General features: G+C 43.6%; 1 protein-coding gene across 1 annotated transcript in view; it reads right to left on the reverse strand.

Annotated features, from left to right (window-relative positions):
• The window catches only part of LOC306715596 (FERM and PDZ domain-containing protein 4-like), a gene marked incomplete at its 5' end in the record, with an annotated part of 34,510 nt that extends 23,824 nt beyond the window's left edge, over positions 1–10,686 (reverse strand). Inside the window, one exon of the mRNA XM_079186017.1 lies at positions 10,646–10,686. Within this exon, the coding sequence (XP_079042143.1) occupies positions 10,646–10,686 (41 nt within the window). The remainder of the gene's footprint in view (positions 1–10,645) is intronic.
• Between the last annotated feature and the right edge of the window lie 12,736 nt (positions 10,687–23,422).

Below are 23,422 nucleotides of genomic sequence, written 5' to 3' on the forward strand. Positions count from 1 at the left end.
ACAGGTTAATTGCATGTCGCACCGTGCGATAATAAAACGTCAGCTGCAATCTGTGACAGACATTTTGAGGCGTGTTCGATCGGGTGAATCATTGCACTACGAGGCAGGCAGAGACACACCATCAACTCGTGTCATCCATCTGTTCTCATGATTCAAAAATGCGTAAAAAAACCAAAAACAAGTTCCGGCTGCAGCACTGATAATAAATGTACACTGATGTGGTACGAGGGTGCTTAAAATGTTGATGGGCCGGTGTATTCTGCCACATTCGATGTCGTACTCCAATTGGTTGCTTCCAGATTCTCAAATGTGAGAAGAAGCAATTTCAAAGACGTCGCCGCGGGCTCGGAGGAATCATAATTATCCGGGAAAAGAATCGGCAGATTAATCGACAATGATTACACAGTTCTGAAGCTGAAGTAAGTGGATTTGTGCTGTTGTCACTGCTGTTGTCCAGTTTGGCATTTATCTGTCACTCGAAAATGTCCTAATTTGCTTGCTAATGGAGCTTCTTTCCTCCTCGACTTCCTCATTATGCTCATTAATGTTCCAACTTAACACACTCATAGCTCCCAGCAAGACAACTACAGCCATCGCCTGACCTTCTTCTCGTCCAATCCTCACCCTCGCTCCAACTGTGGGCTCGTTCCACTCTCTCGTCCTCCCTCAGTCTTTCCCCACGCCTTTGCACAGTTCATAAAAAAAACATTGGCGCACGTTGTTAAAAGTTGCCCTGGAAGTGCTCTTACTTTATATAGCTTTACTATCTGAAGACGACATGCTTTGGCTCTCAGCTAGCGGGCACGCACGTACACGTGAAAACGTGCACACTTTGTTTTTATGTAACACACTTGAACATTCTGAACATCTTGCAGAGTGCAGATGCTTGCAAGACAAGCATAATAGAGAGGAGAAAAAAGAAAAAAAGCTGCAAGAGTTTCACAAAGTTGCTAATTTGCAAGCAGAGGCTTCTGAAACATTTCGGGAAACAAATAATCTGGAGAACAATCGCATTGACCCATTAGCTGAAGGGATAATGGATCCATCCATTTAGATGATTCATACCTGTTTTTCCAACCATCCATCTGAAAGTGAACAGCTCTCACATTCACCATTTAAAGACCACTTTCAGATTTCCTTCCACAACCACCACGAGCAGCACAAAGCCATCAAGACTTTGGACAGGAACCATCGTTTATAAAGCCGACGCATTCAAGCTCCTAATTGCAACCCTGAAAATCAGACTGGCAGATCTTTGTGGAAACAGGCAGCTGGAGTCCAAAATGGAAGACGCGATCGCAGCCGTGTTGCACCATTCTTCACTTTTATTTGACCTCTGCTAAAGTGGCGGTTTAAATACGTGTTTTAAACAGTGAGCTGGATGTTCCATTTAGTTGTTGTCCTTTAAGGTAGCTTGTTAACTGTCAATCAGCAAAGTGTCACTTACCAAGGTCGTTGGCTTATAGAGCTTTTTATACGTCTTCATTCGGTCTTTATTGGATGAAATGATGAGAACAAAGTGCCAGAGGAACTAAATGGTCCGGTACAGAGACAGAAAGAAGCTTGGAGAGTTATTGTGACCGACTAGAGTTAGCATGTTCCCAGGTTGTTAGCCATGAGCTCACCAGCAATGGTAGTTCACCACTGTTTTCTATAAATGTATTTTTAGGCTCAGTCACAGGAAGATAATATGTCTCCATCCTTAATTCCACTAATAAAGCTCTGAATGGTTGGTTGCTTCTTCACCCTGGGACGTCAATGAGCACAACACCACAGCTAGTTGTGAAAAGACATCTGCAGTGATTCAGAGGTCTGGAAATAATCTAGTATTCATACTCAGCATGCCATACATTTGAAATGGAAAGCAAAAAATAAATGTTGAATATTTCAAAAATGCAATCATTTGTATTTCCCTGTCAGCCACCAAGTTGCTAAATCCAGAGCCTATCAGCACGAACTGCAGAGGCAGTGAGTCACAGCTATTCTGCTATTTAATGATTGCGGGTAAATGTTGCATTTGTCATGTTGCACTGTGCAGCTCTGTGCGTTATGAAGTCTTTCCTCTGCAAATTACTGGTCCTCTGAGATCACAATAAAGACTGATCTGCCTCGTTTCCTTACGAACACTGGCTGGTCTTACTGATGCGGAAACATGCCAACGGCGTGTGATGATGGATTCAATTAAAAGCTCACATAAAAAAAAGCTACTCTGTACAAAGACATCAAAGTAGGTGAGCGAGGGAGCTGTTACATTGAGGCTTTCATTCTGCCTTGGTTTCAGGACCACGGACAGCTCCCCTTCTATTCTACAGCACTGATCAGGATGGGAGTACCGATTCCCAAGTTAATGCAGTGTAAAAAATGATGTTCATACAAACGCTCATTCTTTATCACTTCTTCCTCTTGACTTTTCTCTCCTCCTCGTCCTCCCGCTCTCTTCCTCACACACACTCAGTGTCAGTGTACCAGACTAGAACTAGTGGGCACACTCTGTCCTTTCCCAATGTGAGGATTTGGACTCTTCCACAGGCTGCTGGCCAGACCCTTGACCTTGGCAAAACACACACATCACCGCTCAACGACTGTCCTTAACAGCACTGCGAATGGCCTCCAACAGCTTGAGACAAGCCTGTGAGTTTAAAAAAACAAAAAGGCTCCATTTCTCTTCGCGATGGGAGTTTATCTGCATGGGAAGAGCAGCATTTGGTTGAAGGACAGCAGGTGCAGCTACAAGTGTGTTCATTTATAGGATGAGATAATATCAATGTTAAACGGATGTTAAAATATCTGTGGAGTTACCTGCATGTGTGCTGTTAAATTGGTTGACGCCGTAAGACTTTAAGATATCAGAAGAACATAAGGGGGAAGAGTGTGTTACATGTCCGACCGTAGACGATACAGAAGTGGACGTAGTCACCGCGACGTCCCCGACTGTGGTCTGCCGTTTTTTATAGGATTGAGTTAGTTCTTTGCCGTCCCCATCATGGCTATTTGCAACCAGAAGTAAAACAAGATGGTGGAGCCAAGTGCAACCGATCGCTGAATAAGACATTTTTAGGTGAACAAAATGTTACAACTAACACTAACACACTGTGGCAGAGACCTGTCAATCACCGTGTAGCCCCGCCCTTAAACATACCCTGCTTTATGGTCTATTTGACTCTAAATGGACCATAATTTACTAAATGAACGTCAGGCTGTATTGAAGAAGACTGAAAGTGGTGAAACATATATTGCCAAAGGAATCGTTTATCTGGCTTGTAGGTCAGTTCTGTGTCCGACCCGTCACCGTGCACACTGTATCTGTATCGGCAGCAGACCGGAACACTTTACAGTGCTGCTTTTCAACCTTTGCAGCGCAGCAGTACGTCTTTGTTGGACAACACAGTCCGCAGAACAACACCCCATTGATTCTTTGTAAAGGTCACGTAAAGCCCAGTGGAACCAGAAGCCAGAAAACACAAAGGGCCGCAGAGCAGAGTTTAGAATTATGTTTCTTTTAAATAAATCGGACAATTGCCTGTTTGAATTAGGTTTATGCTGTTGTTGAATCAATGATTTTTGTGGCCTAAAGTTCCACAGGAACTCACTGTTCAGCTTCAGCTAGAGTATAAACTAATACTAAGACAGAGAATTTCATTGCAGCCCGCACCTTTGGGCTGTCCATTAACAGATCTAAGAGTAAGCTCTGAGATTCCACTTAAAGACCAGGATGAAACCGATGGATCCCCAGGGACACCTGAAGGCAATTACTCACCAGTCACCTTACTGTCACAGTCCGTCATGAAGAAAACAAAACGTCAAGGCTTACATGTTCCCTATTTTTACAGAAAAACTATATTTTATTTTATTTTAAGTATATACTGTGGTGATCCAGTGGATTCAGTAAAGGCATCATGATGAAGGCAAAGTCAAGTGGGGCCTTTTGCGGTCCTTCCTAAGAAGTCGTGTTTTAAAAAACTTGTTCTATACCTCTTAAAAATGAATTTAGCTTTCTGTGTCATAGCCTTTTAATGTTGTTGTATGTGGACTGGGGGGGTAGTACTTTATCTGAGGTCATGCCTGTGGGGAGTTTCATGTTAGTTTCTGGTTGGTTGACTGTACTCGCGTGATGCAATGACGACAAAGCATCGACTACCTCCGTCTATTCGGACCGAGTCAATTTTAAAGGTTAGAGAAAGAACACAGTGTGTGTGTGTGTATGCATATCTGCTTGCAGCATGAAAAATAATTCAGTGTGTGTATATACAGCAAATACACTCGAGTCGCTTCATTTGTCACTGGCTGCACTCGGTCCATGTCAAAACGCGTACAGGCTGAAAACACTACAGCACGGCCGGAACATCTGCACCGAAACATCGAGCCACAAAGCCGCGGGTTAAAAATACCACGCTGAACGCCCCGCTGAATAAGATTACACATGAGGATGGTGATCATTCAGTGAATAAGAAACACTCACGTCTGGATTCTTCCATCGCAACGGAATGAAAGAGAGAGCATAAAGAGTGCAGCAGGGAGCGATATGCAGCAGATAAACAAGTGTTTTATGAAGCACTTTGAGAAATGATGCACTCACAATTAGTGGAAGTGCCACGCTCAATCAGTGGAGGAATATATATATATATATATATATATATATATATATATATATTTATATTTACATGCCAGGCTTGAACATGCATATGTGGCTTTACAGTACATTGTGTGTGTGTGACCACGTGGCTCTGAGAATACACGGTAGCACTTCAGTATGATGCCATAGTATTTGGAGCAGAACTAATCACTCAACTAGCCTCTTTAGTGAACACATGTATCAGTGAACGGACAACTGGGTGTCAGTGGGAGCTCATCCATCACGTGCCTCGTCACTCAGTAATCCTTCCACAGCGTGTTGATTGTGTTTAGTTCAATCTTATGTCTATGTGGGAAATACCAACTCATAAGAAACCACCTCCTCGATACAAAACCCAAAGCAAATGTGTGCAACTAAATACAATTTCACCACTTCAACAACTGCCATTTAAGATAAATGACTTTCTTTCTGTCATGTTTCATTCATGTGTTCCACAGTGCTGTATCCTTCCACCCAGAATACCAGTGTGTGTGTGTGTGTGTGTGTGTGTGTGTGTGTGTGTGTGTGAGAGAGAGAGTGAGTGAGCGAGAGAATATGGAATGCGAGATAATGCAAGATATTTTTAACTTTCCTTCTGTCCTACAAAGACAGAATTGCCCACTGTATATAGTAAAACCAGCCAAAGTGATCAATTATTGAGTATGCACTTCCCCCTAAGAGTATGACAGCGTTTGTGAAACATCCTCACACACTGGTCAAATCTGTGGAGACTTGTAGGCATTTTAAGCATCGTGATCACTTCAAGAATAGCCACATGCTTGTTATATAATGAGAACACAGATGCTAAAATCACCCATGTGTCCTCGGACACACTTCAGCATAGGCTACACTATGCAAGTGAATGCGTCTGTGAGCATTTATCTGCAAAGGGAACAGCTGTAAGGGTAAACGGTACATTGAGACTGAAAGTCCTGGAAGCGTTACGTGTCGGCATCGTGTTTAAAAAGAGTCGTTCTTTCTGTCAATGTTGCACTTGGAATCAGGGGGGAAGTTATGTGCTGGACTACTTGATGGCCAGGAGCATTCAGTAACTCCCTTGAGTCTCTGCTGGTTGCCTGGCACCCCCATGATGACCATAAGACTACCTTTGTATTATTTCAAACGCAAAGGGAACAAATTAGAGCCCCAAACCGAAGTACGGCGTCATAACCAGCAGCAGAATTCTACACGGTAGATCTAAAAAGTGATGAATCCATGAGAGGATTAACGGGAGGGAGCGAGATGTATAGACTGTATCGGGCTGGCAATCAAGCGATGAGACACAGTCAACGGGTTCAAATAAGTTTTATATTATTCCCTTGATGTTTTGAAATCATTACTCACAGCAGGGCTCCACCGCTGTGCTGAGGGAGGAAGGTCTGTGAATCACCTCATCACATGAGCACTGATCCGGCCAACAGAGTCAATATGGACGTGATGCAAACCTAAAGGGACAAATCTCCAGGCTGTTCCTCTACCTCACAGTCTGTACCCCAAAGTCATTCTCAAAATGACCCTGAACACATCACAGGATACTCAGTTAAAAAGCTGCTAACTCGACAAAGTGTTTGAATGCAGTTAAAACTTCAGAAAGAAGATCAGTCACTTGAGTGAGTCATCTTGGGACACATGGGTGGTTTTTTTGATGCCTTTGTTCTCTGGGATTGCTATGGGGTTCAACCTCGGGGCGAACACCATTACATGCTTGTTATGATGGGCGTTAGGGAGAAGAGAGGGTTGTCTCACCCCAAAAAAAAGAAGAACAATTCCAGTTGAACTCCCTAGTTTGGTCACAACGAGGCGGTTATCCATTTATGAAGCGAAAAGCCAATGCATCCGTGTGTCATTAAATAATGCACTGAGCAGGCTCCATGCAGAATGCATGAGACATAAAAGCGCTGACAGAGAAAACACATGCTGTACGTCGAGCTCTCTTAAAAAACTTACAGAACACGTGACGCACCCTCGTGGGCCAGAACCCAAAAAAAGAGCGTCACTTCCTGCGTCACCGATCAGCTGGCAAATTGTGTCTGAATTCCACCTCGCCCGCTGGCTGACAATTAAAGCGTAATTGGGAGATGATGCTTGTTCTGGCAGTTATTTGTTTCTCGCAAAGCCGAGGCGAGGGAAGGAAGTTCAGATGTGAACGCAGTGAGGAACAAAATGGTTTTTTTGCCCTATTTGCATAATTGATGGGATTTGGTCTCTTGTCAAAAAGGGGGAGCGGAAGCATAAGGCGCGTCGCTCCAGTCTTGTGTGAGAGATGACTGGAATTATGGGAAGGAAAATGTGGCAATCATAACATAGAGAATATTAGCGTTCACCAGGAAATGAATCCCTGCAGTAAGAAGGAAGGACTGATTAAAGTATTCCATTTCAGAGCTGCTATCGTGTATCAAATAAGCATCAAGATATAACAAACGTGTTCCACTGAATATAAAGTGGCTCCTGTGGCTTCAGTACACATTTTTAAACATGTATTAACAAACAAAAAAAATACTGAAAATAAATCCAACATCCTGAAACAATCAAAAGCCATATCAGTCTCAGATTGAGAGATGAATCGCCTCTATGAAGCAGACAGGCAGGAGTAAATACACATGGAAGTGGATGGATGGGCTGCCATATAAAGCAGACGGATAGGTGAGGGGGAGAGAGCGAGAGAGAGAGAAGGAGACATGTTGTGATGTGATTTCAGATACTGACTGAAACAGCCGGCAGTGTGTTCCCCCTGCCAGCCCCTGCTGCAGTGATCATCGACCAAATCCCTTAGGAGGATTATCCAGACGCAAATCAAGAAAAATGTCCAACTTTAAGGGTTACGGGCAGGGAGTGAGAAAGTGTGTGTGTGTGTGTGTGGGGGGGGGGGGTTCTTCCACTCTTGCCTCAGATTTGTGTTTCGACACACGTGCTCCATGCAGCGACACGTACAACTACGCAAAATATGGTAAAGAAATGTAATGCGTTCATTTATGAGCCTTAGTGGTGCCGATTTTTTTAACCTTTAGGGAGAGCCAGGCTCGCTGCCCCCCCCCCTGATTCTAGTCATTATGCTAAGCTAAGCTAACTGTGTCCTGGCTGTAGCTTCACACTTAGCATACAGACACGTGGGTCGTATTGAACTTCTCATCTCACTCTCGGCAGGAGAGTGAATAATTGGATTCCCCTCCCCTCCTTGGGCTCTTTTAGAAAGGTTCATTGCGTGGCCCAAACTGCTTCCAAAAAGGTTCCGTACATCATCAGTATTACAGGTGACGTTAAGTAACGAGTGCCCTGACTAACATTTCGCAGATTATATTTGTTTAGGTTGCCACGACTTGTCAGATGGCTCTCGGTACAATGGAACTTTGCCCTCTGAAGTAGCAGCATGCATTTGGCAAAAAGCAGAAGGTAATTTGGCATGCGTTGCTGTAATTTGATATTCACAACACAAACAAGGCCTGCTGGCTAGTTTCACTGCCAAATTCCGACACACTAAAAAGCCAAGATTTTCCCACAGTACAAACGCTGATACAGGTCCCCGTCTTTGTCTTTGTCTTTGGTATGCAATGGATAAGAGAGACTGGCCTCCCGGAATAAAGCCAGATGTGTGGTAACAAAACTCCCATGAGTCCAGAGTCAGAATAAAACCAACAAACACAACGAGAAGGATCACATATCCCTCTCACCTGCTGCTGCTGTTTTATTTCCCATCCAATGATGAATGATTCATTAGGCGGTGATGAATTAACCACAACTTCTCATTACAGTTTATGAAGCAAACTTGGCTTGCGCAGCATGTGCAAACAGAAGGCTCTGAAACTGTATTATGGCAGCTCATGGATACACAACGGCCATCTGGGAACAGGCAAAGCGCGGCTAACTTGCCAGTGAGGCAAACACTCTCTTGGTGCCTGTTAGCGCGACGCCATTATTAATTTTTGGCATTTTACAGTCTGTCAACAATGAGATTGGAGCCAAATGTGTATAAGTGGGTGTGGCGGATATTTTGACCGGCTGACAAAACGGTAGAGCGTAAGGGAAAGTGCTAGTGGCAGCCAGGAGGGTAAAAAAACACTCCTGGAGAACAAGGGGCGGGGAAGCACTTCCTATGACAAATGGAGGCTATTTATTCAAATCTGAAGTCAAATAAAGACAAAAGTGTGAATATATGCAAAACATGCACACCAAGCCTCTGCGCTGTGTGACTTATTCATCGACATACTTGAGAGGAATATGAATTTTGTGTGGTTTTTTTAAATACATTGAAATGAAGTCCAGGAAAATCTCATTTAAAGAACAATAACAGTTTATCTCTCACCTCATGATGTGCAGGGGTAGTTGTAAAAGATTAACACTGTGCTTCACAGGCATCCAAAGCATTGCAGAACACAACGTGCTGCATTGGTTTCCTCATATATTTGCATAATTTGGTAATATACCAGCAGCCTTTGCTTTTTGAATAGGTATTTAAAAAAAGGCTTTGCTTCTTTAAAGAAAGCGCAGCAAAGCGAGACCAGGACAGAAGGATGTCGTGGTGTTACTAAACCACAGATCCATGACAAGTCCTCCGAATTAAACCACGAGATACGGTTATAAATTATAGAAATGTGAAATGATTGCCGGTAAGTCGGAGCCACTGTGGACACACTTCTCTCTGTCTTTCCTCAGAGGAGTGGAGGACCTACTCCAGATGCTAACCTCTGGATGTGTAGGTTTAAGAGATTTGTCATGAGCCACGTTTAGAGGGCTTAGAGATGCGAGAGTCAGGGATCATGCAAACATGTGTCTACATACGTATGTGTGGTGTATAAAACGCACGGTGAGCGGGGGATTGCTGTGTGCTGAGCTTGTGTGCTTTATTGTGTAATTGTAATAGTGAGGCTGGATAGTGTTGCTCAGGGTTAACCTGCTTCTCTGTCTCTTGAAGTACTTGGTAGTCTTGTTACGACTCTTCCTCTGGCTCTGTGCTCTCCACTGGCTCACTTTGTGTTCCCATCCTTTTCAGTAACCATTGTCCGTCCTCTCTTGTTTCTTTATCTTTCCCTTAATCACCAGCACTCTCTGGTTGCTCCTTGGACTCTGTGTGACTCTACCTGCGTACTTATAATGTAACTAAGAACATTGACTCAAACATTTGCTCACAACAAAGTCTGTGGACCGTCTTTAGTAACCGGGTCGTGGTTTTTGAAGAGACGTCGCTGTGGAGTTTTTCAAATGTAATCGTTTTTGAGCACCACAAGCCGAGGGCCATATAGTCCCATTATAATGAAGAGAAGGCAGACGTCTCCAAAAACTAGACAACTCACTTCCATTCCATGCTGTGTTAGACATCTTCTGCACTGCAATTCAGAGGGAAAGACTTTTACTTTGTACTTCACTGCATTGATTTTACAGTAGTTACTCGGATCTTTACAAACAAAATATACGATAAACTTATCAAATATGATGTATCGTTGTAGATATTATATTATTATTATATATTTGCATCTTTATGGATAATTAAACACTGAAATGGGCCTTTTACTTTGCTGCTTTAGGTCCATTTTAAGCAGAATGTTGAACAGGACTTTAACTTGTAACACAGGCGATTGGTTACAGTGTGGTATTGTTACTTTTACTGAAGTAAAGGATCTGAATACTTCCTCCACCACTGACAACAGGTCACATATAAATCTGCCACTGAAGTGTCTCAACTGAAACACGTTCATCTCATTCATTGTGAGAGTCATGAAACTTTTTGGGTGAAACACACACCAGCTGATAAAGTGACTGTAGAGGGCAATTACTGGCTCTTACAAGGAGACTCTTGACTTGTATACCTGGCAAAAAAATGATCCGCCTTCACAACATCTTTTTTACCTTCACCTGGAAACATCTTGGATGGATTATCTTGTCTTTCTTCCCGAGGAAGTGGTATTTGTTAAGAAATTGGAATAAAAAGTTAGAAAACACATGATGGTGCCCTCAGAGCCTAGAAGTAAAAGAACACACACACACACACACACACACACACACACACACACACACACACACACACACACACACACTCACCCAGACAGCTTTGGCATCTTGGAGAAACCAAACATGTCCATGTGGTCCTGCTACAGCGCTCTATATCCCAAAGCTGCTCCACATCAGTATTCTAATCCACATCCAAAGCCCAGACAATCCAGTTTCAACCCGGATCCATATCAAGAGTCAACAAAAGCCTTTCGAAGGCAGGATTCTGAATTCCTCACAGTTTGTGAGAAAACACTTGAATGGTGTGGTGAAAGTATCGCCCTTGTCCGGTGTGCAGACAGTCCAATTCCTTGTCTGTCCAGAATGTTGCATCCCTTAAGTGATGACATAGACCGCGCGGGTCACCCCCTTCCTCTCTGCTCTCTCTGGGACGAGTCAGCCCATTCTGCTGCTCTCCACCTGGCTTAGTGGAGCTGCAATACGCCCCCCGTGTGTGCTCTCTCCATCTCGGCGCATGGAGTAGTGCAGTGATCCTAGCCGCGGCAAGCAGGGTAGAGGAGAGGAGGGGGGAGGGGGGAGGGACAGTGAATGGAAGAGGGATGGGATGGAGAGGGAGAGAGGGAGGGCAAAGCGAATGGATGACGGATGCTCTCTGTCTCCGGCTTTGCCCTCCGTTCATCTGGGCTGCGAGTCCCTTTGCAGGGCAGAGGAGAGGATGCAGAAAAAAGGAGGGGTACGAGGATATCAAGATAAAAGATGGAGGAGGGACATAAAAGGAGGGTAAAAGTGCTTTGGCTGTAAAGAGGAAGCAACTGAGAGAGACAGAGAAGGAGAGGGGATGGGGGGGAGCGGTGATGGGCAGAGGAAAGCTGACTCGGCAGAATGAGGCGCTGATGGGCGCAAGACCCCTTCTCTCAGGTTTTTTTTTCTGTTTTTCCCCACTGCTTGGTTTTACCAAGTGAGCTTGTAACACTGATGCAACAAAATGTTGAGAAATCTCTTTACATAAAATCTTCATCTGTTGTTTTCAAACCTCATTTAGACTGAAAACAAATGTCCTTTTAACACACCGAACAGAAGAAAATTGACTTTAGACGGTCTGCCTTTTAAGAACGTTCATCATTATTTTGTTATTTTTGTTGTTGTGCATGTTCACACATACACACACATTCCTTCACAGCCTGTCAAACCCTGTCAACAAGTCAGGGCCTGGTGTGTGTGTGTGTGTGTGTGTGTGTACACAGATGGCTCAGCCTTAGCGAGGCCCTGTGCCACAAGGTGACAAGGACGAACCACAAATGGACCTCAGTGGCGATGATATACTTTAATTTAACGCAAAAGAGCATAAATTATGTTTAGCATGTAATCCAACTCAACTGGGCGTGTAATGAAAGGACGCTTTTCATTTATCTTATGAATGAAGGGAGTACATTTTTCTTCTTCTATCGGCTGCTACAACTAACAGCACAGGCTAACGGGAATCCCGATCCAAGACAGCTACAGGGTTGTTTTATCAACTGAGCCTGCTGTCACCGATGGCATCAGACCGTCTTACGTGACAAGAGTCACTAATTTGGATCCGGGCCTTTCCTTAAATGTGTGGTTACAGCGCTGTCAGATCAGGACAGCGGAGGGGAGACGTAATGTCAAGCGGCATGTGGAATGAGAGAAATGGAAGCAGCAAGTTGAATGCCACAAGATTTAAGGATTCATAAAAAAAGTTACTCTGATGGTTAAGGACAGTCTAATCACTATTTATGAGCACGGGTGTTTCTCCGGGGAGCGATGAAAAGACTGCGCACTTGATCACATTAAAAGTTTCAGACTCTCTTTTTCAGAGAAAAGTTTTCAAGAATATTGCTCAGACTGTCCCAGGACACGTAACATAATGTTCCATCTCAAATAAGTATACAGGGCCATAATCTGGCTTCTGTTACATTACTCTCAGTGCTACAGCGTCAGAGATTTGTGCTTTTCCTAAATTCCAACAAGCTTTGGGTTATCATTAATCACAGTTGAGTAACTCATTTAAATCAAGACGCTGTAAGAGTCACTGGATCTTATCCTATCATGACGTCCGGATTTGCTTATTGTCTCTTTTCAGGGTTAAGAGGACAGTGTACACTGTAAGAATTGTTTTTCAGATAGTCAGATAGCTTGGTGGCGCGTTGGTAGTCGGATAGGTAGATCGAGACAGACAGGTCGGCCATCCAATCATTTCGTGCGACAGCTTCAGATACCAAATTTGTTTAGTTTTTCGTCAGAGAATTTGATTCATGGATTTCTGTCGGGATGTAAAGAGAATTTCAAAAATTGCAATCAGAAAAAACGCTTTTTTAAGGAAATGATTCATTTAATTTTGTTCAGTGTACGTCTGTAAATAAAAGGCATCACGTCCGTCTCCTCTTGCTCTCAAAGCAGTAACAGCAGAAAGACTTAATGTCAGGCAGCTTTGATGCAAAGACTCTTTGATGACCCTCGTCTTCCCTCAGGCACACACTGAAGCGCATGCATCCACATGCATACATGCAATACATCAAACACACTTTGTGAGTGGCAACATATGAAAGGCTTTGTTGCCCTCTTCCATACTGGTTTGCTCACATCCCATCTCGGGGCGAGACAAAAGAATGAAGACTCATTTTATCTGTTCGTATTCAATTTCCTGTCAGAACTTATTACAGTTCAAAGCTATTTTGGGATATCTAGTTGTGTGCATCACTGGAGGCTTATGGATGATTGTTTCCAGGAATCCTTATTGTGGCAACTTTCCTTTTAATAAATCAGGTTTGTGTAAGAATGGTGATATGGGAGGTTCTTCGATGAGTGGACATCTTTAAGTGAGGGCGACAACAGAAACAAACCAAATTGACTGGAAATAATGAGCCATCTCTGCAGCAACGTAGTTCCTCTGCCCCGACCAAATTTATCCTCCATCAGTACATTTGACCTGACACATTGACAGAAGAGCAAAGAACAACAAGCATCTTGTGCGATGCATAAGCTCTGCAACATGATGATAAAGCAGTGTGACGGCTGCGTGGTACCAGCTCCTTGCTAACACACACACTTCCTGTACTGAATGCATAGGTCTTAGTATGCTAATGGCTGTGCTTTAGTGGACCTCCCATACCGATTGACTTCAATTCTCATTTGAAATATCAAATGTAAAAGTCAGCCTTTATCCTCAGATTGGGAAGAGAAAGCCTCAGAACACAAGGACGAATAATGGAGTTGGTGGCTGGAGAAGCTGGAAGCAGTTGAGGAGGAGCTGATTGGATTGGCGAAGGAAGCGGTGTCTAACGATTGGTCCCCGTGTGAGTAAGTGAGCGGAGTGCTACCTTTAGGTTTAAGAGATTGGATAAAGTGATTGAGGAAGGAGTTGCCTAATTTGAATCTGACAGGATAATAAAGGGAGGCAGGGATCCATGAGAATGGATCGGGGCCAAGAGGCATAAGGGCTGAGAGCGGGGAACGGATGAAGAAGTGAGCGACACTGAATGACCTTTTTTGCCAGGGTCCACAAAGTCCCATTTTATATTTATGACTTGTTTCATTAAGGGATGTAAAGGAAGAAACAAAGAGTGAGTAGGACATGCTGGACCTGTTACTCCTAAACTGCTCATTTACTTCCTCACCTCACTGATTCCTCCTGCAGTGACTTGCCCGGCCATTGGACTGAAAATGTTACGAACTGGTTCCCGTCCCAGAAGGACTCGAACAGAGCCAACTTTGTACATCGCGAGATGGAACATAAGCTTAACAACAACATACAAGCAAAATGTGAAAAGTATTTTCTTTCTACAGCTTCTGCTTTCTTATGTTGTTTGACTTGCAACTCGACTTTCACACCAATGACCTGTGACTTCACTTGGCCTTTAGCCTTTTGATTTGAAATGACTTTCACAGCCTAAAAAGTGTCAGCTGATGAATCAATCCAACAGCACTCACTCACTGCCGTGAGCAGAAGGGAAAGGTTCAGACCAGTCGACAGACACCAGATGGTTCCTCAGATCGTCACATTCGGATGGAAAGACTGCCGGCAGCTCAGAAGTGACAAATACAGGAACCTAATCATATTGATTCTAACTGTTCGAGTTTTCATTTGACAGTAATGCATACCAAAACTAAAAGCATTCATTATTTCTGTACATTTTCTATTTCAACTTATCCTATATTATGAACTTTGTGTGTCCGCTGTGTGTAGTTGTGTTAGCTGTTTGCCAAAGCGCTGTCCGAAACAACAACGGTGGGCAAACTGTTTTCCCCGTTGACATACAGTGTAGCGTACGAGTAGGGACCGAGGAGTCGGCAGGCAGCCAACGGCACTATAAAGCAGGCGATAAAAGTATTTTTCCTGAGAGCGCGGGAGTCACCGCAATCACAAGAGGTCCTTGAGCATGCGGCTGTAACTCGCCACCCAAAATATTATGCAGTTTGCTGCAGCAGAATGCGAGCGGTGGACAAACAGAGGTGCTCACTCACTCACACGAGAGCGCATAGTTCTCCTGATGGAGATAATAATGATGTAAAAGTAGTATTATGTTCCGCATATCATCACCGAAGAAGTTTTAGTCTTCGTCTTGTATCTATCTCCGTACAGGCATGCTTTGATGACATAGCATACTAGTCTGTTGGTGTTGGACTGGGTGCAGGAGGGATTAGGGTGTCGCAGATTGTGAAGCAACAATCCACAAAATGGTATTTGGAGAAAAGTCCACAACAATGCATCGCACTGATTATTATCTCAACTACTAGAGAATACTGTTTTCAAACTGCCAGTCTGCCAATTCTTCTGCCTGCCGGTCATTTCCTTCCTCTATGGGCGATATATAAAGTCAGCCCACCCACAGCTTTCCTTTCCCCAAATTCTGAATCAAAATGTTATAATCTTTACAGTCCGTGAACGTGTTGAGCACCTGACGAACAGAACAGCAGGACTTTCTTTTTGTTTTTTATCTGTCGCGGCTGCTGCCTGATCTCTCCACTCTTCTTATTACAGTGAGGATAGATAGGAACGTCACTCGCATCCCACTGCCGGTTTGTGTCCCATAGAGATAAGCCTCTGTCCACTAATGAATAACAATATCGCCCAAGGTCGCCATTCAAGTGTGAGTGGCTGTGCGAGAGAGAGAGAGAAAACATGCGTGCCACGCATTACTACACATCACATTGGCATTCAGCACTCCTTCACCTCTCTGTGGTGGTTGACACGCACGCACAGCTAGTCATTAACCTGCCTGTGTGCGGGGTGTATCTGTATCTCTGTTGCCTCCTTTCAAAGAGCAGGATGTTGCATGTCAATACCCATCATAACAGTAGCCTGTAATGGGGTTTCCACTCGAGGCTGCCTCGGGAACAATAAAGTTCATCATGCAGTTCAACGTGCGGCTGATCAGCTGATGTCTCTATTTTGTAGGAACTGGACTTTGATGACTTTGACATTCCCTTGAGTCTCATACATAAATCACGATCACCTTTGCAACAGCCACTCACATCTCTCTAGTTGTTCTGTATTCTGCAGGCCACTGAGGCATATATACAGAGCCGGCCCTATCTGCTACAAGACGTGGTTGTGCACAACCTTTGCAAATTGTGGTTTGATGGAAACGCTGTCGCCGCCTGGATTACGTTCACTCGCAACGCTTTTGTTTCAATCCATGAGGAGCGGCAATCTCTATAGTGTCACAGGGAGGACACGGGGACAAAGTCTACAACACTTGGTTGGAAAAAGCTCTTGTGTCTCATTTGAATAACTCATCAAAAATGCAGCTTAATTTAGCAACTTTAGTGACTGTGACAAATAATAGAGCATTTTATCCGAACGTGGTGAGACATTACTAATCAGCATTTTGACCCATGCTATACAATAAAAACAAGTTACAAGACAAAAACAGTTCATGTCCCCAATTAATATATTTCTTTTAAAGCTTCCTCATGGAGTTTCAACCACTAGTAGTGCTGTAGAGCAACGTTTCAACAAAGCTACAATTAAAATACAAGACGACCAGGCGTGCAAAGAATGCAAGTTTAAAAACATTAGAATTGCTTTGTGAATGGTTTATGCACTTAACATTTATTGTGTGACTGTTTGTTTACTTCACCAGGTACCATAATGTCAATTTTACAGCTGGTGTCATGTTTTAAATAAATACATAAATCAAGTCATACTCTGCTTTCCTTTGTCACAGCACAGGTGGGGCGTTCAATCATAATATTACCTGATTATTATCTAAGTGTAGACGCGATTGCTCGGCAGCCCAATCCATCAAACAGTAATTTTACACGGTCACATGCATGACTTCCCAGCATGCAACAGCGTGGGGCCAGGCGTTCCCGGCCAGCTCCCAGTCATTACAGGGGATAAAGCGGACGCCACCCTTCACACGCACACACACGCGTGCGCACGTGCACACACATGCAGCAACTTTATGCGACTCGTCTAAACAACGAGATCATAGAATTTCATTCCCGTCCGCCTTTAATCCAAACGGCAATCTCTCCCTTTCTCTCTTTTCCTTATGAGACAGGCTTAATCTGATAGGGCAGACTACCCTAAAGCAAGGGAGGGGAGGGGAGGTGGAGGGGAGGGTGTGAGAAAGAGGAGAAGAGGACTAGATTGATAAAACAAGGGGGAGTAAGGGAGGTGTATGTAGGGAGAGGTGATGAGGGTTTTTGGGGGGTGGAAAGGGGAGAAAGGTCAGGGAGGATAAATGGATGGAGGGAGAAGACGGATATTCAAAAGTGAGGGGCTGTAAAATGAAGGCGTGATGTGGGAGTTGATGATGGATTGGGAGAGAAGGAGACTGAAGGATGGAATGAGCGAAAGAGATGGGAAAGGGCAAGAGGAGACGCAGAGGGGAAGGGATTATATGTCGAGAGGAGGGGACGAGAGAAACAAGGAGAGGAGGCGGATACTTTGTAAACAACATTATGCTATTCAAGACTGGAGTCCAGATTGCTTGCTGGATAATATCTAATCCACTGTAGCAGACATGGATCAAGTAAGATTGTGAAAACCTTCACTTGCTTTAAAACATTATTGGCACACAGGTTGAGAGTTTCAGGGCGTAGTTTTGTTTCTCTAATATTCTCACAGAGCTTTTTATCTGCCTGGCACACCTGCCGTACCCGGCAGCAACCACATTGTTTGTGACGCACTGAACCTGTTGAGTGCTCCATGTGGGTTTAAACAAACAATGCATTTGGCTCGGCTTGTTGTTTTTTGGTCTCTCTTTCCTCGTGCCTCCCGCCGTCAGCCTGTTAAATGTCCCTCATCAATAATGCTTGTAGATAAATAGAGCTTGTCGGAGACACTTGGGAGATAAGGAAGAGTAGGAAATGACGGGAGCTATCTGTCACCTCACTGCGCGTTAGTAAGATGCTGGCTGCCCCGCCCCTCAGCTTTTTTTTGTGGCTTATATGTAGAATTGATCAAACACTATCAGCTATTCGTCGAGTCCAGCGTGACATTTAATTACGCGCACGCTCGCTAAGCCTGAATGCTGACGAGAGATGTGTTTTTTTTCTTGCGCCACATCTCTAGAGGCGGCAGTCTGACAGTCTGACTGCCAAACACACACACACACACACACACACACACACAGACAAACAAGCATTTACATTCAAACGTGTGCACGCAATGTCTCAGCAAAACAGCAACTCACATTTCATTAAGGTGCTCATTATAAGGGGACATTTATTTATTTATTATAAAAAGAAAATGATAATGAATAACCTGTGGCAGAAAATGAGCAAAACAGCAAACGCAAAAGAACATTAATCAAACAGGAATTAGAAAATAGTCATTTTTAACAACCGGTTTCAGTGACTTTCAACAGAGTAGAAATAGCTTATTTGAGGAAAAACTACTGCTCAGTGGATGTCGAGACGAAGTGTGATTACCAGTCCCAATGATGCTGGACATCACTGGGCAGCATTCCCAGTGATGAGAGAAACAAAGTGAGAGTCACAGTAATGGCGGAAGTGTTCTGGGCAGGTGTAGCAGTAATAAATTACATGCTTTTTTCCCCCTGGAACGGAAGCCGAGAGGCCTTATTAGGATGTTTTCTGTGTTTGGACCGGATGTTACACTGTGACGGTTTAAATGATGGAAACTTCTGATAAGGGTCACATCAGAAACTGGAGAACGGTGAAAAGCACCGCCGTCAAGACCCTGCGCCGGTGCTGATAACACTGATATTACATTCATTTGTTTTCTACTCCACGCCATTCTAATTGAGGATGAAGGGAATTGAAGCGTATTTGAGCAACTAGCAAATAGACCTAGATAATTACACCTGGGCTCTTGTTGACAGCCAATTAGAATCTCTAAATCACCTGAGGTGGAAGGAGGAAGACCACCTTAATCAGGATTGAGAAAGAGACCTTGACAGGTTACTCTTCTAATCACTGAGCCCACAGTAACTGATCTTCTGGATCTATAAAGCAAAACAACTGCCCTCCCTGGCTGACTTAATACCACCGAATTTAGCTTTTAGTAATAAGATCAACTTGTCAACCTCAGCCACACTTTATTGCTGGAGGTAGGTGTCAGTGAATCACATCGCCTGTTAATAAATGCCCATTTTGAAGTCAGTTTGACATCAAAGTTAATGTAGTTACTAACATTATTATTCCAAATCTCCTCCATCTCTTGTATTAATTGAACATGCAACGGGACGCTAAGTGGCATATGGGCTTTAAAGCTCACAGCTCCTCCGGTAGACATGCAGAGATAAACATCACGTGATAACGCCGGTTGAATGGACACGTATCTGCATTCAGTCATTAAAGGATTGTGGCTTTGCACATTAGCTCATCTGACATTTATGGAAGATCTCGGACTGTTTGGAAACAGACGACGGATTTGCACCACAAATCCCCACTTAGCGCGACACTAGAGCCACCCGTCCAGATACTCACACTCACTCACTCAGACCGCGGATATTGTGTTTGTGCGATAAGTGGTACTCCGAGCCAGATTATCATCATCTGCTTCCAGTGCGTGAACAACAATGAGGCACGATAAATACCCAACAACAACCAACCGAGAATAACAAGCAAACACCCTGTCGATACCTGCCAGCGTAGCTGCACACAGTAATGTGGTATTGATGGTTCAGCCTTGTTGGTCAATGGTGTGGTCAGCTGTTCTGGTAACAGAGTGCCTTGTTAATACACGTACACACATGTCAGCACAACTGCAGCGAGGTTCACGGTATAAATACACTGCGTGGTGCATGGCAGGACGACACGTTGTCAGAACTAAAAGTGAATTCCTGTGTCAGGGGAGGAAAGGAACGGAGAGAACTTGCAATATGTTCCTCTCACATGAGGTTAGGTTGGTTGTGAAAGCATTGATGATGGACTTTATAAATAACAGGAAATATCACAAATGTACTGGCAAAATCCCTAAAAACAACAAAAGAAATGAACTAATGGGTATGCTGGGCATGACTTTGGCATGTTGTCAACAATTTCCTGAGCATTTACAAAAGCAGACAGTTTAGTGAGTCACATTCTGTATGGATGCGTACAGCAGCACGTAGTTTCCTAGACATTTTCTACCAGATCAAAGCGACAGCGCTGCAGCTGACGCCACATTTCAGTGGGCAGATTTGCTCCCCTGCAGTCTATTTTTCAGTAAGCAGAAATATATAAAAGTCAAAACGTTTTGGGAAACTTTGATATTGTGTGTGTTTTGTACATTTCCTTCTAGAGACGCTGGATCTTTGACAATCTCAATTGGAAGAGCCGAGTAGGTCATTGTGATGTTTTTCATGATGCATCCTAAATCACTTCTGTTCGCTGTATGCGGCAAACAGGAATTTATATGAATTTGCGTCTGACAGGCAGAAGGAGAAGACGACGAGGACTAGACTTTGAGCAAATGCCAGCAAACTAATCGGTCTATAACCGATTTGGCCTCATGGCCCTTCCAGCCTAACCCGACCGATCCGGGCACAAACATCCTGCGGTGCAGCGGAGCACAGAGGTGGAGCGGCAGCAGATTATAATCAAAGGAAGAGCACTTTCAATAGACACAAATTCTCTGCACTTTTGCAGTGAGAGAATTGTATTAAGTCTCTAACAAAGCAGCCACGGTGAATAAAAAAGAGATCCCCAGGGGTTTTTAGGGGGGATGGACATGCTTCAACCTAAGAAAATGAAATGGAGTTTTTTGGAGGGGGAAATTATTTATTGGCTCTTGACATGAAACCTTTGTCTTGTATTGTGTTTTGGTACATTTTAACGTAATAGAAGACTCTTCCTTGAACATTAGCGTTCACAATAGCGAAAGACGATGAAACCGTTTCTGTTATGAAACTGACAGATTATAATGAATCTGAAATTTGATTCTGTGTATCCTAAAAATATGTTTTTCATGACAGCATGTATATGGTCAAAACAAGTATATTTTCAATGTGTGAGGATGCTGGGTATCAAGTGACTGTTGTGACACGATGTGTGTCACTCATTCTACAGCTGCTGAGTCAACATTCAAATGTTTGGAATATCAGTGGTTTGAAAACCAGGAACAGCAGGTGGAGAGATTGAAAAAAGGATAAATCAGTCCACGTCTGCCCGTCTGCCCGTCTGCCCGTCTGCCCGTCTGCCCGTCTGCCCGTCTGCCTGACTGACTGACTGACTGACACAGCAGAGTCTGAATCTGAATCAAATTTCATTTGTCTGCTTTCTGGGCCACATGTTTCCTGGCCAATGACCTATCACCTCGTTGGTGTAATCCTTCGACAATGATGCCGCGTTCTGGCGCCTCCTCAATCACACAGTCCACTGCTGACCAGCAGCTGCATGGCTTTATTGTGTTTAAGTAGAAAGAAAGAAAAAAACCCGGAGGGGAAACACTTATTTTGTGGGTTAGAAAAACATACCATGAAGTTGTGTTTTATTGTGTTTTAATAATTTGACATGATTCGAATGTGTGTGTATGTGTGTGGGTTTATATGTGGATTATCACTCCAAATGACAATCAGTAAACACATCATCATGCTGTAGAAGGGACAATACTAAAAAAACTATTTCTGAACATGCAGTGTAGGAAGCAACACGCATAATATATGGGAAAAATAATAACATTTTATGAGACCACACACACACACACACACACACACACACTCTTCCCAGCAGCCAGCTAGCTAAACCCCCTCAATCCATGATGTAATCTCTAAGTGTGTTCAGTAATTACAAGGTCCTAGATTCCTCCGCTGCTTGGAGTAACCTCGGCCTTATGTAACCGGCGGCTCACGTGCCGTCAATTCACCGAGCAAGATTACAATATGGCTGCTTTAAAGCCTGCGGCGACAGAGTCGGCCATTAAATCCACCGACTTGCTCAGATCAGCTCTGGTGATAGTCAAGAGATGATGAAGAAAAAAAACATGCGACGACGCTTTGACCTCAAGGAGGTCACGGGCAATCAGAGTCAGTCCGGTTCATCTAGTATTTAACACATCGATAAACAATTATCTTACTAAAACACTAAAGATCAGCACAGAGAGGCCCGTCAATACGTGGCTGCCAAGTTACATCCCGTTCACTTCAATTTGATTGAAGGATGCAAAATTGCACAGTTGAGCACCATGTAACACATACGCATCCACGGAGAAGGAAAACACACAGAAGAACTCTCCAGAAAGAAATAGTTGTGGAATGTAAATTATGCTTGTGGCAGCAGTTTTCTTCAGTGAACTCAAGCAATACATGAGTAATGAGTTGTGCAATTATAATTAATAAACCAGATTAAAGAGATGGAGAAAATTACACCTTGACCAAACGCATCGTCAGAGTAGCGCTTACATTAATATGGCAATAACAATGATGATCATTTATGGGATGATATAACACTGACAGGAAAGTACTTTGGATACTTTATATCCTGTTGCCAACACTTTAATACTTCAATGCAATTTTGAATGTAGGAACTTTACTCTCAGTGGAGTACTTTGGGTGTGATAATGCTACTTTTACTGAAGTAAATTATTTGAATACTTCTTCCACCACTGATTAAAAACTACCTTCTGATTTCAGCTTGAGCAGGTTTCATATTTACAGTGTTTCTACCTCTTTTTTTTTTTTTCAGTGATATTATTAGACACATTGCAGAGCTGACTTTGGCTGAGAAAAACAGTACAAAAAAATGCGTAATACTTAATCCACAAAACATTCCATGCACACAACACGTTTCAGATGAAAACAAACAAACAACAAAGCCATTTGCGAAGGCGTCGGAAGATCAATCACCAACAATGGGCCTGAGGCAGCACAGCTATTCATAACGAACCTGCGACCCCGAGACATAGGCCCATAAGAGGCTCCAACCACCAGCGGCAACCTCCATGTAAACCTCCCATGGAGCTTAATCAACAAAGCCCTCACTAAAGAGCTTTATCACTCTGATCAGGAAGTACTGAAAGAGGTGGCAAAGGCTGGAAATGGATCTCAAAGAGATTCTACTTTGCAAAATAAGTCCAACATGGCCAACGACCACGGCGAGCGAACCACAAAGAAGAGACAAGGCGACACCAGAACTTACTGGAAAGCGGTTAACATCCCCAGTTCGTCATCGTCGTCACACGGCTCCATCCTGTCAGCCGGCCCCGGACAGATGAAGGAATGAACGGGTGGAGAGAGTGGGATGGACGCCCCCGGCCCCACCACCACCAAAAGGCTCAGAGCGTCGGAGAAACAGCTCCTGTCCCGGTCCCTGACTCCAACTCCACTGGAGAAAAAAATATCCACTTCCTCTGAATCTCTTTAAAAAAAAAAAAATCCCCAAACTCAATTCTCTATGTGTGCATGTGCATATGTGTGTGTGCTCCTGATTTTCTTTTTTTTTCATTCCTAG

This window comes from Pholis gunnellus (assembly GCF_910591455.1).
Source record: "Pholis gunnellus genome assembly, chromosome: 24".
Taxonomy (NCBI): Eukaryota; Metazoa; Chordata; class Actinopteri; order Perciformes; family Pholidae; genus Pholis; species Pholis gunnellus.